The sequence below is a fragment of the Cervus elaphus genome, chromosome 4 (assembly GCF_910594005.1).
Source record: "Cervus elaphus chromosome 4, mCerEla1.1, whole genome shotgun sequence".
In the NCBI taxonomy this organism is placed as follows: domain Eukaryota; kingdom Metazoa; phylum Chordata; class Mammalia; order Artiodactyla; family Cervidae; genus Cervus; species Cervus elaphus.
Genome location: NC_057818.1, coordinates 35,968,916 through 35,983,752, shown reverse-complemented (window position 1 = coordinate 35,983,752; position 14,837 = coordinate 35,968,916). Strand labels below are relative to the sequence as shown.

The window sequence follows — 14,837 nt, the reverse complement described above, 5'->3', positions numbered from 1 at the left end:
GGAGTCCGAAATGTGGCGAGGCGTGGTGAGGTCCAAAGCAAATTGCAGGACTGGGACTCGGTTTCCCTGCGGCCCGGGTTGGCTTGCTGGTCATTGGCTGAGCGGGGCGGATCTGGTCCTGCTCTTCCCCGCCCCCAGTGACACAATAGCAGCTCCCTCCAAGATGGCGGCGGCGACGGCGGACCCGGGAGCTGGGAGCCCGCAGGTTGGAGACTCCTCCGGCGGGGCCACTGGGTGCGGGCTGCCGTCCCCAGGGGAGCAGGAACTGAGCCGGCGCCTGCAGCGCCTGTATCCCGCGGTCAACCAGCATGAGACGCCGCTGCCGCGCTCCTGGAGCCCCAAGGACAAGTACAACTACATCGGCCTCTCCCAGGGCAACCTCCGCGTCCACTATAAAGGTATCGGCCTTCTGGCCGAGGGGAGGAAAATGCCAGAGTGTCTACGGGGTAGCTGTGCTGCCCAGCCGGTGCTCCATCATGTCCCTTCACCAGCTCGGGTGCTCCGGGTTGGGCCTTAGTTCCTGCAGGTGTCTAGGGTAGTGGAGCTGACCGGGCCAGGGATTGACTGCCTTGTCTGCTCTGCCCTGAGACACCCGGTGTCAGGAGAACCGCAACAGGTGTCCGAACCAGTTCTGGGCTGGACCTTCTTCCCAGGGCCTTCCTGCTTGTCCTGAGGTAGCTCCAGGGACTCTAGCTGAGCCCTTTACCACTGCTTAGTTTCAAAAGTGTCTGAAGACAGGGGTGGTCACATCCCCTCCTTCGGCCAGAGGTCCATGAGCTTGCTCACCTGCCAGACATCCCAGACGGGGCCTGAGGTTCTGCCCAAAGTCGTGGGGGCATCTTCCAGGGCTGCCTCTCCCTCCCCTACTCTTCCAAGTGGACTGCCTGTGTCCTGAAGAGTCTGCCAGCAGCACTAGGAAATCTCTCATGAAGGCACCCACATTGCATGTACCCTCCTGTGGTTTCTGTGGTGGACAGAGTCCCAGGCAGGGCTGCTGTGCTTAGGAGGAGGTGAACCAAAGGTGGGAGGTTTATGTATTTGCTTAGTTGTTGTCTAATTATTTCTTGGACAGTGCAAGGGCTTTCTCTGGCAATGAAGGGGTAAAGTTGCCATGGAGCAGAGAGGAATGAGGCTTCCATTTGTAGTTCCCTCTGCTGAAATTTCTTCCTTGCCCTCCTCTATTAGGTCATGGCAAAAATCACAAAGATGCGGCGTCAGTGCGTGCTACCCACCCCATACCTGCTGCCTGTGGCATTTATTACTTTGAGGTGAAGATTGTCAGCAAAGGAAGAGATGGGTAAGCCCCTCCTGACCACCTTTCCCCCAGCACGGAGCTGTTCCCTGTGGTCAGAGTTTGAGGTCTCCTGGTTGACACTTGTGCCTGCATGAGCTGCTGAGCTGCATGGGTCTGGGCTGCAAAGGGTTGAGTAGTGGGTACCTGTTACCCGGCTGTGGTCATGACCTGGTCTAAGCAGTAGCTTTTGATGGCAAGTAGGTACATTTTGTAGAAGAGGGGCTTCTCTTTGGTGATGATGTAATGACTGTTTCCCTCACAAGTCAGGGAAACAAGTAACAAGTTTACATTAACAGTTCAGCGTCCGGAATGAAGTTCCCCCACTGTTGTGTGGTGTTTGTCACTTCCCTCCTTTCACACTGTTGCTGTATTCAAGGCTCCTTTTTATGGCATTTAGTCATGTAGAGGCCCCTGGGGACTTCAAAGGGATAGTAGAGTCTTTGCAGCATTCATCAAAGCTGTGTCAACCACTGGCCTGTCATCTTAGGGTAAACAGCATGGACATGGTCAGAATCAGGTGACCTTGCTACTCATAAACTTGTTTTTCAGTCCAGTGACTTGAACACCAGTTGGACCAGCTTTAGGAAGGTCCTCATTAAAGTCAGCATTGGGGAGGCTCCCTAGTTTAGGGTGATCTAAGCAGATATAGGAAATCAGAGGGGAATTTTTTCATGTCTCTTCCTTTTCCTCTCCTAGTTTTCCTCTTTTTTTCTGGTGATTATCACAAAGCAGTTGTTTAAGTTATGAAATAAAATGATTTTAGCTGTCTTGGAAAGATTTTCCTCATCAAACCTTAGGTCTGGTTTGGGTGGTTTGCCAACCCCACCAGTGACCTTTGTTCCAACTCTGAATGTGTGTTCTTGAGCATTCAAAGTACTTCCTTTCTCAAGGGACAGTCCCCCTTGTGGTACATGCAAAATGCATGGCCAGGGGTCTTTGCTAGGGCCAAGACTGCCAGAGTTGGAGCTTTGCTTCCTCAGTGAAGTTGTAACATCCCTGCCTGGGAGGGCTCTGTGGTTGTGGGTAGTAATGGGGCTTCCATCTGCTTGTCTGTCCTCTGGGGAGCTAGGCCAGCATCTGAGCTACCTTTAATCCCAGAATCTGAAATTCTGACCATGGCGAGGTATTACATCTTTTACTTTTATCCCCATGTAGTGAATTTACAGATAGGAAGTTTATATTATCAGAGCTCTTTATTTATTTGTTTTTAAATATATTTATTTATTTGGCTGTGCCAGGTCTTACTTGTGGCAAGTGGGACCTTAGCCCCCCAACCAGGGATCGAACACAGGTCCACCTGCAGTGGGAGTATGGAATCTTCGTCACTGGACCACCAGGGAAGTCCCTATCCGAGCTTTTTAGAGACCCCAGTTCGATTCCTGGGTTGGGAAGGTCCACTGCAGAAAGGATAGGCTCCCCACTCCAGTATTCCTGGGCTTCCCTTGTGGCTCAGCTGGTAGAGAATCTGCCTGCGATGCAGAAGACCTGGGTTCTAATCCCTGGGTTGGGAAGATCCCCTGGAGAAGGGAAAGGCTACCCACTCCAGTTTTCTGGCCTGAAGAATTCCATGGACTGTATAGTCCATGGGGTTACAAAGAGTTGGACATGACTGAGCGACTTTGACTTTGAACCTTCTATTTTCCCTTTCCACCGTCTGATAAAAGCACATACATTTAATGTGCTCGAACTCACGTGAATAAGAATGGCCTCTTAAGATGAAACAAACATGGCAAAAATAGTTACAGTGTAGACTGAAACGTTGGTGCTTCAGTCTTACATTGCCAGAGAAGTGGATTGGCATGTCCTAACCTTGGAGGTAGGAAAGTGGATCATTTTGGATAAGAGGTGAGCTAGTAAAAGGAGAGAATAGTTTTTCAGAAGGGGAGTGTTTAAATGCAGAGAGCTGGTTTCCTTCACCTGGCTTTTAACCTTTCAGTTATAAGTGGATCTTGCTGTAAAAGACCCCGTGTCTTGTCAGATTGTCATGCTGTTGGTGTTGCCTGCAAATCCGCAGAAAGTTGAACATCTTCTCCCAGCTTTCCTAGCAGTTTTTTTTTCCTAGCATTTTTACATGTGGTAAATATAGCTGTGAAATTGACCTGGAAACCTCAGTCTTAGAAAGGTCGCAAGTCACGTATGCTTGTGGTGGCCTGCTTTAGTTGACCGCTTTCAGAGGAAATGTGTACAAATGTCCGCTATGGCCTCTATGGAATTCCTGAAAGCCTTCTCATGGCTAGAATATAGCCAGACGGGCCAGGTGTGGTTTTGAGGAGGCCAGGGGCTGTTCCAGGGCAGACAACGATCAGCTTGTTTCCTGTTTGCCGTCAGTGTTGAAGGTGTGTTTCTGACTTGGGTTTGGTCCACGACCCAGGTGTTAACCGGTTGTGTAGCTTTCCTGTATTATCTAGTTCCATCTTCACGGCATCTCTGGAAAGTGGCTGGAGTGGATGATGATGTACCTGTTTCATGGGTGAGCCCTGAGCCCCAGGGATGTTTGGTGACCTACCCTGGCCACAGGGCTTAGGGTGCGCAGTGGAGTAGCCTGACTTGTCAGGTGCCTCCACTTGATCCCAGACATGTGTGTCCACCCTCCTGCCACCTTTCCCTGTTGCATTCTTCCCCGGGGTGGAGAGAATGTCCAGTCGGAGTCTTAGGAGGTCCTAGTGTTCTTAGAGAGCTGAAAGGTGCTTGGTGCTGAGTGGGGCCAGAGAAGTGTGGCATGCTCTGGACTGGGCTTTGTTGACTTACCATTCTGCCGAATCTGTAGACCTGTTTTTCTGTAGATTTGGGGACAGGCCCCCTTTTTAAAGGGTGTTGATGAACCCAGTCATCATTGTCATTGTTTTCCAGAAAGGCCTTTGTTCTGAAGATGTTTTTTGTAGAAGAATACACGAAGTGTGTCTGATTCTCTTATGGCTCAGACAGTAAAGAATCTGCCTGCAATGCGGGAGACCCAGGTTTGGTCCCTGGGTTGGGATTCCAGGGGTTGGGAAGATCCCCTGGAGAAGGAAATGGCAATCCACTCCAGTATTTTTGCCTGGAGAGTTCCATGGACAGAGGAGCCTGGCGGGCTACAGTCCACGGGATCACAAAGAGTCAGAGGTGACTGAGCAGCTATACTTTCACTTTCAAGCGTGTCTAGTTAGAAAGATTTCATTTCAGGGGTTGTATTGATTCGTACCTGCTGTGTGCCAAGTGCATGCCTGGTACGGGGAGAACAACAGGAAAGCCTGCACAGGCCAGCCTGGTCCTCAGAGAGCCCTCGGCCTACCTACGAAAGGGTGGACTGGAGGGCTCTCTGCATGAGGAGGCAGAGCCTGGGCATGGTTTTGAGGGATGAGTAGGAGTTTCTCAGCAGGTGAGACCTGTTGGACTTAAAATGAGCCTGGTTGGTAACTGACTTGACCTCTGGGCACTCCTCACATACAAGGGAGGGCTGGAGAAGGAAGGGGTTATGTTTGAGCTAAGAACTGGGCTCACACTGACGGGTTTCAGCTGCATTTTGCCGAGTCACCAGAGCTGGGAACCCCAAGAGGAGACATCAGAGCCCTGCCACTGGTGCCAGGAGATAAGGGCATCTGGGTTGATCTTGTTAGGAAGCCAAGGAGGCCCTGAAACCGAGGGTCCCTGGGGAGTGGTGTGCTCAGGCAGAGTTTGTGGACCTTTGGGTGTCTCCGGCTCTTAGTGATGACGCATGGAGGGTGTGGCTGGCTGGGCTGACAGATGGTCCAGTGTGACCCTCAAAATAGACTGTAACATCATCCCCGCAGCGGCGGCGGCGGCCTCCTGACATGTGATGAGTGGCTCTGCCCAAGAACAGCAAGCCTGGGCCAGGGCACTGGATGGAGTGGTGGGGGTGGGGGGCTCTCCTCTCCTCTGCAGCTGGTGCTCAGGCCCTGTGGCCCTCCAGCCACAGCCAGCCTGCCTTTCCTTGCACTCATAGCTGACTTTCTTTGGCCAGTCAGCAGTGTGGTCATCGATTAATTCTCCACATCACAGCGAAGCACACATCGTTTTGTCCCAGTCCCAGGCCTGGGCCCCAGGAACATAGGCCCGAGGCCCATCTGGAGAGGAGGCAGATATGCCCGTGCACGTGACCTCACAGGATGGTGTAGCAAAAGCCCGTCCATGATGTGTGCCGTCCCCAAGGGTGGCCCAGAAGTTGGGCTTCCTCCTGTGCCTGAGAGTTTGGGAAAACTTCATAGAAGAGGTGATGATGCTGAATCTGGAAGGGCAGGTTGGACCATTCCAGGTAGACAAAGCGAGAAGCGAGGCCCTAGCTGGAGGGAGCAGGGCATCAAAAGATGTGGCACATGGAGCGTGAGAGAGGCAGGGGCCAGGTCAGAAATACCTAACCAGTGTGCTTTGGCCAAGGAGCTTGGACTTATCCTGAGGACAGCAATGTATGAGGACTTTGGATCTGCCTGCATTTTTGAGACTGGATAGGGGAGAAGAGATTCCACTGGTCTGATTCCACCAGGTCCCGCTGTCTGAGATCCCCGTCTGGTGTGGGCTAGTGATTTTAGGTCCTTGATTCCAGCCATGGCTTCCCTACAGCAGTTATCTTTTCTGTCTGTTGGCTGGCCTCTCTCCTGTTTGGTGGGATGCAGAGGTAGGAGGTTGAAAACTGGTAGCCAGAGTGACTTCTCAGAGGCGAAAGGCCTCTGTGTGTGCTGGTATTCTCTGGTACTCTGAGTTAAGTCCCATCTGAAAGGCAACACTGTCCATAATTTTCCATGGAGACTCAGAGATCTGCTCACCCAATTAAGACCTCACCTGCCAAGTTTCTGGTTTGGTGAGCCACTTGAGCACAGGCCTTCCAGTGAGAGGCAGCCTGTGGCTGGCCCCTCACCCTGGGGTTCCCCACTCCCGTCTCTGTGCTGTGTAGTGTGGTTGAGAATCGTGGTGCCCATCTGTGGACCTGGGGAAGGTCTTGTCCTGCCGATCATGAGCAGTTGGTGCTGTCTTTGCCCAAGGCGGCTGCTGATGGTGGTTGTTCCTTGTTTGCGCTGACTGTCCCCCGGTGCTGATGGCCTCCTGGGCAGACACTGACTGCATCTCTCCCTAGTAACGCGTGGCACTGTTTCTGGAGACCCAGCATATTGAGGCTCTGGAGCAGCTTGGAGCCTTGTATCGCTGACGTGTGTTGGGTGTTAAAGCCCAGGTCTAGTTGGGTGGGTGTACTCAGGTGTGATCTGGCCTAGAGCAAGAAGACTGGAGTCCACGTCGTGTCCACTTTTCTGGTAAGACCTACTCCTGCCCTGAGCACTTCTGGGCTTCCCTGAGACCTCCCTGCCCATTATATGTCACCGCCCAGGCTCCACCGGTTGAGCTGAGAGTGGGGCGTGTGGCTTCTTTCTTCAGAACTGGGGACTTCCTTGTCAAGGATCAGCCAGTAGAGAAATTTCTAAAATTCACTTCACGCCTTCCCCAACCCCCTGCACCACACCCCCATTATTTTTTGTTCTCAGGCATGTTTGGTCTGTTCCCTGGATAGGTCACCACGCAAGGGGGATTTCCCATTAGAAGGGCAGCCTGAGCTCCTTGGAGTGGAGCAAATAGGAGGATGGTCTCAGCAGCTCTGCATTTCAGGCACCATGTGCCATCCTACTCTGGGACCATTGAGAAGGAATCAGGGGCCCCAGAGTGGGTCTCTATAGTCAGAGGTCAGTTAGAAAGAAGGGACTGATCACTAGGAGTGGGGTAGGTAGCACCACGTCTAAATGCAAGGATGTTCCTTTGCCTCCCTAGAAATTTTGCATCCGTCTAGCTCCAAGATCCTTGGTGTTTTGTTGTAATTGAAATGTGAGGTTGTGACTCTGTTGCTAGAAAAGAGGCATTGGGGTGAGAGGTTTGCTGCTGGAACAGGGCCAACCCCCCTGCCAGGAAAGGACTGGTTAAAATGTGGTCTGGACTGTTTCGGGAAGTCTTTGTGTTCTTCACATGCTCTCTGCCTCTCCTGCCTCTTGGACCTTAGAGATGGCTTGGGATTCAGAGAAGTTTACTTTAGGTTATGGACGCCAGGTGTCAAGGCTCAAATATCTGCACTGTCTGCTCAGCTTCCATGGAAGACGTCCTGGACCAACAGCAGCGCTCATTCTTGTCCAGACAGGGCCCCAGAATTTTCTTACTGCCCAGCACATCAGGCAGGTACTGTCTTTTTGTCAGAGTTTCATATGATACAGAAACCTACTGGTCCTTGGGGCAGAGACAATTTCAGATGAGAAGAGATGGAGAGAGGAGAAAGACAGTGTGCCCCGATGGTTTGAGGGCTCAACTTTTGTCTTCTGGAGGACATTGCTGAGGCCAAGCTGAACCAAGGGGAAAGGAGTAGAGGCGATGGTCTGCTGAGTAGAATTGGTTATAACCCAGTTTACAAAGCCATGTGTCTGAAATTGGCATGGGCTGTTTTATACAGTGTTCTCTTTTAATATCAACTGTTGTGCCAGGAGTTTATTGGTAGTTATATATGCCTTGCCTTTTTTTTTTTAAACCAAAATGTATTTTTATTTTACCTATAATCTATTTTAACTGTAAAAGAATACTCTTAAAAAAAAAAAAAAGAATACTCTTGCAACACCTGACACAGTGTACATTTTATTTTTTTTTTCAGTGTACATTTTCAGTGTACATTCAGTAAACAAATGCAGGTTATTGCCGTTATGTATGTTGTATCATTTGGGAACATTGCAGAGAACAGAAAATGATTTCGGGTACTATAAGCAGGTAGGGGGTTTATTAAGTGGAATTCAATGCTTTCAAAATCGTTAGGACTTAGTTTCCAGGTAATGGCAGGCTACTTGAATAAAACCCTGTACTGAGAATGATGAAAAGATGCTAACTTACAAACAAGCAAACTCAAGGCCAGTTTCTGGATGGATACCTATAACTAGGGAGCTAAGAGTACTATCTGAGTACCTAAGAGCATTTGCTGTGTCCACACTCAGCTCTGCTCCAGCTTTGTAATTGCACAGTGACAGAGAGGTTAGCGTCTGGAGCTTATGGGTTGTGGGGGTCTGGGAAGAACCTGCTCATATTAAGGTGGGGTGCCAATGGGCTATTACAGTTAAGGGCAGCATATTTGGTTCTAGAATATGATAAGCTCTGTAAATTCAAGGCTTGGTCCTTGAGTTTCCCAAGAAATTCTTTAAGGAAGGAGGCAGAATCCAGGGTTAGGAATAACCTGCCTAGAGCCACCCATGGGGTCTGTTCTGCCTGTTCCTGTCTCATGGGCTCTCTGGGTGCTTTGACGGTGCTGGTGGCGGTGGATGCTTGAGGGTCTCCTGACGCACATTCAAAACCACCTTCCTCCCTGCAAGCACGTCCTGTCTCATGGCTCCTTTGCTTTCAGATTTGGTCTTCCTTGGAAGTGGCTGGGTTGGGTCCATTCGTCTCTGTAATACCCCTCCTCTCAGGGGAGTGCGTGGGCTGCACAGAGTTGGGCTTAGTGGGTCACTGGGTGGCTTCCTGACAGAGGGGCAGGGTAGAAGGATGACTGCTGGAGGAGCAGCTTGTACATGAGGTACAAGTGTCCTGATGGACTGTGGCTTTAAGCAGGCCCATCAGACCACAAACTAAAATCCCCAGCATCAAATATTTCAGAACTAAGTATCAGTTGGGGTCTTTCCTGAAATGTCTCCCAGGGACCATTTTGTAACCACGACCCCAGTTGTTGTTCAGTCACTAAGTTGTGTGTGACTCTCTGCGACCCTGTGGACTGCAGCACGCCAGGCTTCCCTGTCCTTCACCATCTCCTGGAGTTTGCTCAGACTCATGTCCATTGAGTCAGTGATGACCCCAGAGGTCCCCTCTGATGTGGAGGCGTTGATTTCTTGTCTGGGGCAGGTTCTGACATGAGCAAGATTGCCAGCCTTCCGATCTGTGGCTAAGGTGTTAGATGTCAGGGTGAAACTGCCTGGTGAGATTCCAGCAGCGCCTTGCAGGGCTGAGGCAGAGGATGGGGGAGTGGTGACGGACCCTTTGCCTTGAGAGGCTCGGCGGCTGAGCTGCCTTCCTGCAGCCCGCAAGAGCCATCTCAGCCCTGAGGCTGAGGAGCTCTCCCTTCTGTCCCCCTTGTCACATCCTACCAGAGCTCTGTGGGCCTGGGGACAGTTAGTTGATGGAGCTTAAATGTAAAATGTTCAGGGAATTCCCTGGTGGTCCAGTGGTTAGCACTCAGCATTTTCACTGCCAGGCCAGGTTGGATCTTCGATTGGGGAACTAAGATCCCTCAAGCTGTGCAGCATGGCTGGAAAAAAAAAAAAAAAGTTCGGGTCGCATAGTCATTGATTCATATATCTAATGTAACATTTGTTAAAAAAGTGTTTCTGGGCTTGCCAGCCTATAAAATCCACCTTCCCTCAAAGGGGAAGTTGATAAAAGTAAAAAAAGAGCTAGGTCTATATTCTTCACTCTTATTATCTGTTGTGTGCTTATGGTGAGGGACTTCTTTCTTCTGGCCCTGACACGAGGCCTGGGTACGCTGATGCTTTCCACTAAGCTCTGTGCCAAGCCTTGCTTGTCTCATCCAGAAAAGCCAGATGAGGCTAGTGCTGGCCTGCAGGGCCATATGGGTGTTTTTGGTGACTCCCATGTGTGCTAAAATAAATACAACATTAAACATGCCATTTTAACCATTTTTAAGTGTAAAATTCAGTGGTATTAGTTGTGTTCAACTTGTGCAACTATCACTACTGTTTTCCAGAACTTTTTCATCACCCCAGACAGAAACTCTGTACCCATTAGGCAATAACTCCCCATTCCACCACCCCCCCCCACCCCCGCCCCAGCCCCTGGTAACCTCTAGTCTCCTTTCTGTCTCTATGAATTTGCCTATTGTAGATATTTCATATAAGTAGAATCATACAGCATTGTCCTTTTATGTCTGGTTTATTTCATTTAGCATAATGTTTGCAAGGTTTATCTTACGTTGTGACCTGTGTCAGAATCTTATTCTTTTTTATGGCTGTATGTATTTACCACATTTTCTTTATCCATTCATCTGTTGATGGACACTTGAGCTTTTTATATCTTTGACTATTGTGAATAATGGTATAATGAACATGGCATGCAAGTATCTGTTTGAGTTTGTCTTTTCAGCTCTTTTGAGTGTATACTTAAGAATTGCTTGATTGAGTGTATACTTAAGAATTCCCTGGTGGCTGAGCAATTGGGACTTTGCACTTTGTGCAGCCACAAAAAGAAAAAATTTTGCTTGATTGTTCTGTTTAACTTTTTGAGGAATCACTGGACTGTTTTCCACAGTGGCTATACAGTTTTATATCTCTACCAGCAATGTGTGAAGTTTCTAATTTCTTTACTTTTTCACCAATAACTTACTTCCTTTTTCCTTTCTCCCTTCCTCTTATCCTTCTTTATTTCCTTCCCCATCCTATGTGTGAATTAGTATCTATCTTATGTGTGAATTAGTATCTCATTTTGGTTTGCAGTTCTAATGGATTAGTAATGTTGAGCATCTTTTCATGTATTTATTGGCCGCTTGTATATCTTCTTTGGAGAAATGTCTACCAAAAAAAAAAAAAAGTCCTTTGGCTAGTTTATAATTGGGTCATTTGTCTTTTTGTTGTTGAGTTGTAGGAATTCTGTATATTTTTGAATATTAGATGCTCATAAAGCTATGATTTAGAAATATTTTCTCCCATTTTCCAAGTTGTCTTTTCACTTTTTGTTTTTTAACCTTCCTGCACAGCTTGTGAGATCTTAGTTCCCCAACCAGGGATCAAACCCATGCTCCCTGCATCGGAAGTGTGAAGTCCTAAGCACTGGACCACCAGGGAATTCTCTCTTTTCACTTTCTTGATAATGACCTTTGATGCATAAAAGTTTTAATTTTGATGAAGTCCAGTTCATCTGTTTTTTTCTTTTGGTGCTCGTATCATATCATATGATACTTCTGGTGTCATATCTAAGAATCCATTGCCTAAACCACGGTCATGAATCTTTTCTTCTAAGTGTTTTATTGTTTTAGCTCTTATGTTAAGATCATTGATCTGTTTTGAGTTAATCTTTATACAAGATATGAAGTAGAAATCCAGTTGTCTTAGCACCAACTGTTGAGGAGACTATTCTTCCCCCATTGAATGGACTTGGCACCCTTGTTGGAAGTGATTTGACTGTATAAATTTACTTCTGGGCTTTGAATTCTTTTCTACTAGTTTATATGTCTGCTGTGCCAGTGCCACACTATTTTGATTACTGTAGTTCTGTAGTGAGTTTTGAAATCAGGAAATAGAAATCTTTTAACTTTGTTCTTTCTTTAAAATTGTTTTAGCGACTTGGGGTCCCTAGCAAGTCTGTATGGATTTTGAGGGTTCTCTTTTCCACTTCTACAAAAAAGACTGTCGGAATTTTGGCAGGGATTGTGCTGAATCTGTAGGCCAACTTAGAGTGTGTTAACAACACTTTCCATCTACAATATGAAGTCTTCCAGTCCATGAACACAGGATGTCTTTCCATTTATTTTTGTCTTCTTTAATTTCTTTCAGCAGTGTTCTATAATTTTTTGTGTACAAGCCTTTTCACCTCCTTGGTTAAATTTATTCCTGAGGGTTTTGTTTGTTAGTTTGATTTACAATATTGTTTACAATATTATTTACAATAGTTTACAAGCTATTGTAAATGGAATTGTTGTCTTAATTTTCTCCTTTAAGTGTTCAGTGTTAGTATATAGAAACACAGCTGCTTTTTGTGTGTTGATTTTGTATCCTGCGACTTGGGTGTTTATTAACTCTAGTAAGCTTTCTGTATATCATTTGGGATTCTTTCGATATAGGATTTTCTATATGTAGGGTCATGTCCTCTGCAAATAGAAATAGTTTTACTTATTCCTTTCCAATTTTTATACCTTTTATTTATTTATTTTCTTCTTGTCTAATCAATCTGAATAGAAGTTTCAGTACAGTGTTGAATAGCAGTGGTGAAACGTCGACATCCTCATGTTGCTCCTCATCTTAGGGTAAAAGTTTTCAGTCTTTCACCATTTGGTATGTTGGCTGTGAGTTTTTTCTAAGTGCCATTTATCTTGTTGAAAAAGTTCCCTTTTGTTCCTGGTTTTCTGAGTGTTTTTATCATGAAAGGGTGTTGGATTTTTCAGATGCTTTTTCTGTCAATTAGATGATCATGTGGTTTTTTTTTTTCTTTGTTCTATTAATGTAGTTTATTATATTGATTGATTTGCTTATGTTAAATTGCCCGTGACTTCCTGAAATAAATCCCCTTTGGTCATGGTATTAATCCTTTTAATGTTGTTGAATTTGGTTTGCTATAGTTTTGTTGAAATTTTGTGTATCTCCATTCAGAAGGTGTATTGATCTGTAATTTCCTTTTCTTTTGGTGTCTTTTCTTGATGGCTTTTGATCACGGCTCCAAGGGTCTCCCCCACTTTGGGCTTGTATCTGGGTACAGCACACTTGGAACAGTACCCAAATGTTATTCGGCCAAGAGCTGAAGTCTCTAGGTGAGAGGTAGGAAAGCACTTAAGAGACCGTTAGTCCAACTTGTCTTTTTCTGACAAGGAACCTGAGCTGTGGGGTGAAATCCAAGACTCCTAGTCCTGAGTTAGGCTGGAGTGTCTGAGACCAGGCTTCAGAGTCTGAGGTGTTGTCTCTGGAGCCCAGCTGCCAAGTGTCCCTGTCACTTAGAATCCTCGTGTGCTTCTCTTCGGGAGGCAGGAAGGGAATGTCAGACATTGCCAAAGGGGTTCTTTGGGTGGAGTGCTCCAAGCTGTCTTTCCTGTCTGGGTGGGGACTTGCAGCAAAGGGTGGTCTTCTCCCTCCAGGCCTTGTTGTACATCTCCGGAGGGTGGGAGAGTCCAGAGGCCTGCTTTCTAAGGTCCTGTCCTTTGTCCACCCCCAGGCTTGCCTGGCTCATGGAAGAGTCTCCAGTCGGTGGGAGCTGTGCTGAGGCTGTGTCACCGTGTCCACGGGTCTCCTGAGGGTGTGCTCTGGGAGGGGCTTGGGATGCACCAGGGGCCATGTGAGCCAGAGCCCCAGCTCTCTGCTGAGCATGGAGTTGGACCCTTTTTGGCTGTTTCTGCGAGTGTGCTCTCCTCATGCAGTTTCCACTCTCCTGTCAAGGTTCAGGGAAGTAAGAATACCGAGGAGCTGACACGAAGGCCCAGGCCCCCATTGTGTCTCCCTGGTATTGAAATGTTGCGCTGGGACAGCCCAGGGAGAGTCTGATGGCTGAAAGCCAGCAACCTCCTCAGTGTGCAGCCATCAGCTGGTTCTTGAAAATGACTTTTTCTGTGACTCTCAAAGTAATTTATTAATTGTATTAATTGTATAAAGTATTAATTGTAGAAAATCTGGAAAACTAAAGAGAAAGGAGAAGAATGCAAGCCGCCTCGAGTGTGCTCGCGACTCTGCGCATGACTGCAGTGGATCCAGTGGACTGTTGCTTTTGTGGGGGAGTCAGCAGAGCGGGCGGGGGGCAGCTCAGGCCCCGGAAACCGCCAGTCCATTCTCAAGGCTGGTCGTCTTGAGGGCCCCAGTTTACCTCTGCTGCCTCAGGGCGGGCCTGGCGGTGGTCTGCAAGGGCCACGGCTGCCACCGCGCCTCCTCTGCCTGCTCTCCGGTGGACCCCCACCCAGCTTGGCTCAAGCTGGGCCACTTGCTGCCCTCTTCTCTGGAGCCTGACAGAGAGGCAGAGTCACTCTTCAGGCTCACGTGTTTTTTTGCAGGAAGGGATAAAGACTGAGAAGGTGGAGGCCGACTGATGGCCTCCCTACCACGGTAGCTTGTCGGTTGTCTGTCTGTACTTATTGGCTGTCTAATATGATAGACACATGATATTCTTCATTGCGCTGCCGAATTGGAAGAAAGGAGAAAATCAGATGGATTTAGCTTACTTTCAGTTGTTTTAGGAGGTAAATAACTTTTCCTGCAAGCTCCTCAGATGTATCCTGCTGCTTGAAAAGAAAGCCCTGGTGGACATGTGAACTGTCGAGGAGCTAAGCTCTGTCTATTCTAGTCACTGGCTTGGGGAGCGAGAGCCCCTCTTGCCTCCCAGGAGACCTTGGCAGCCTGTGTCTGTGAGTGTTCTTAGCATTGCCTGACCTTTTACCAAGAAGGAAGCAAATGCTCACCTCCTTTCTCCTTGGTAATTCCATGTAAAACAGGCATTCCTTTTTACATGTCCCAAGATCCAGGCCTTCGAGGATGGCCTGCTTTTCTTTACCAGATTACAGTGCTCAAAGAGCCCACAGTGCATGAACTGGACACTAGGGTTGTGTAGTCATCCACCATTCTATCTTATGCCAGTACCGACACTGTTTTGATTATTGTAGCTTTCGTAAGTTTTGAAATTAAAAAAATACGATTCTAACTTTTTTTTTAATACCCTCAATGTATGGCATTGCTTCTGTATATTGCTTTGGGTAGTACTGACATCATAACAATATTGGCTTCCAATCCATGTATGGGCAGATGTTTTTCCATTTGTGTCTTTTTATGTTTACTTATTTATTTAAGTTTAAAAAAATGTATTTTTCGGCCATGCCACATGCCTGTGGGATCTTAGTTCC

At 47.6% G+C, this 14,837-nt stretch overlaps 1 protein-coding gene across 1 annotated transcript in view; it reads left to right on the top strand.

The window, feature by feature from the left end:
* Window positions 1–54: 54 nt before the first annotated feature.
* Window positions 55–14,837, top strand: part of RANBP10 (RAN binding protein 10) — a 56,913-nt gene continuing 42,130 nt past the window's right edge. The window contains exons 1-2 of the mRNA XM_043898843.1: window positions 55–398; window positions 1,186–1,297. Of these exons, the coding sequence (XP_043754778.1) occupies window positions 164–398; window positions 1,186–1,297 (347 nt within the window). The 5' untranslated portion in view covers window positions 55–163. The remainder of the gene's footprint in view (window positions 399–1,185; window positions 1,298–14,837) is intronic.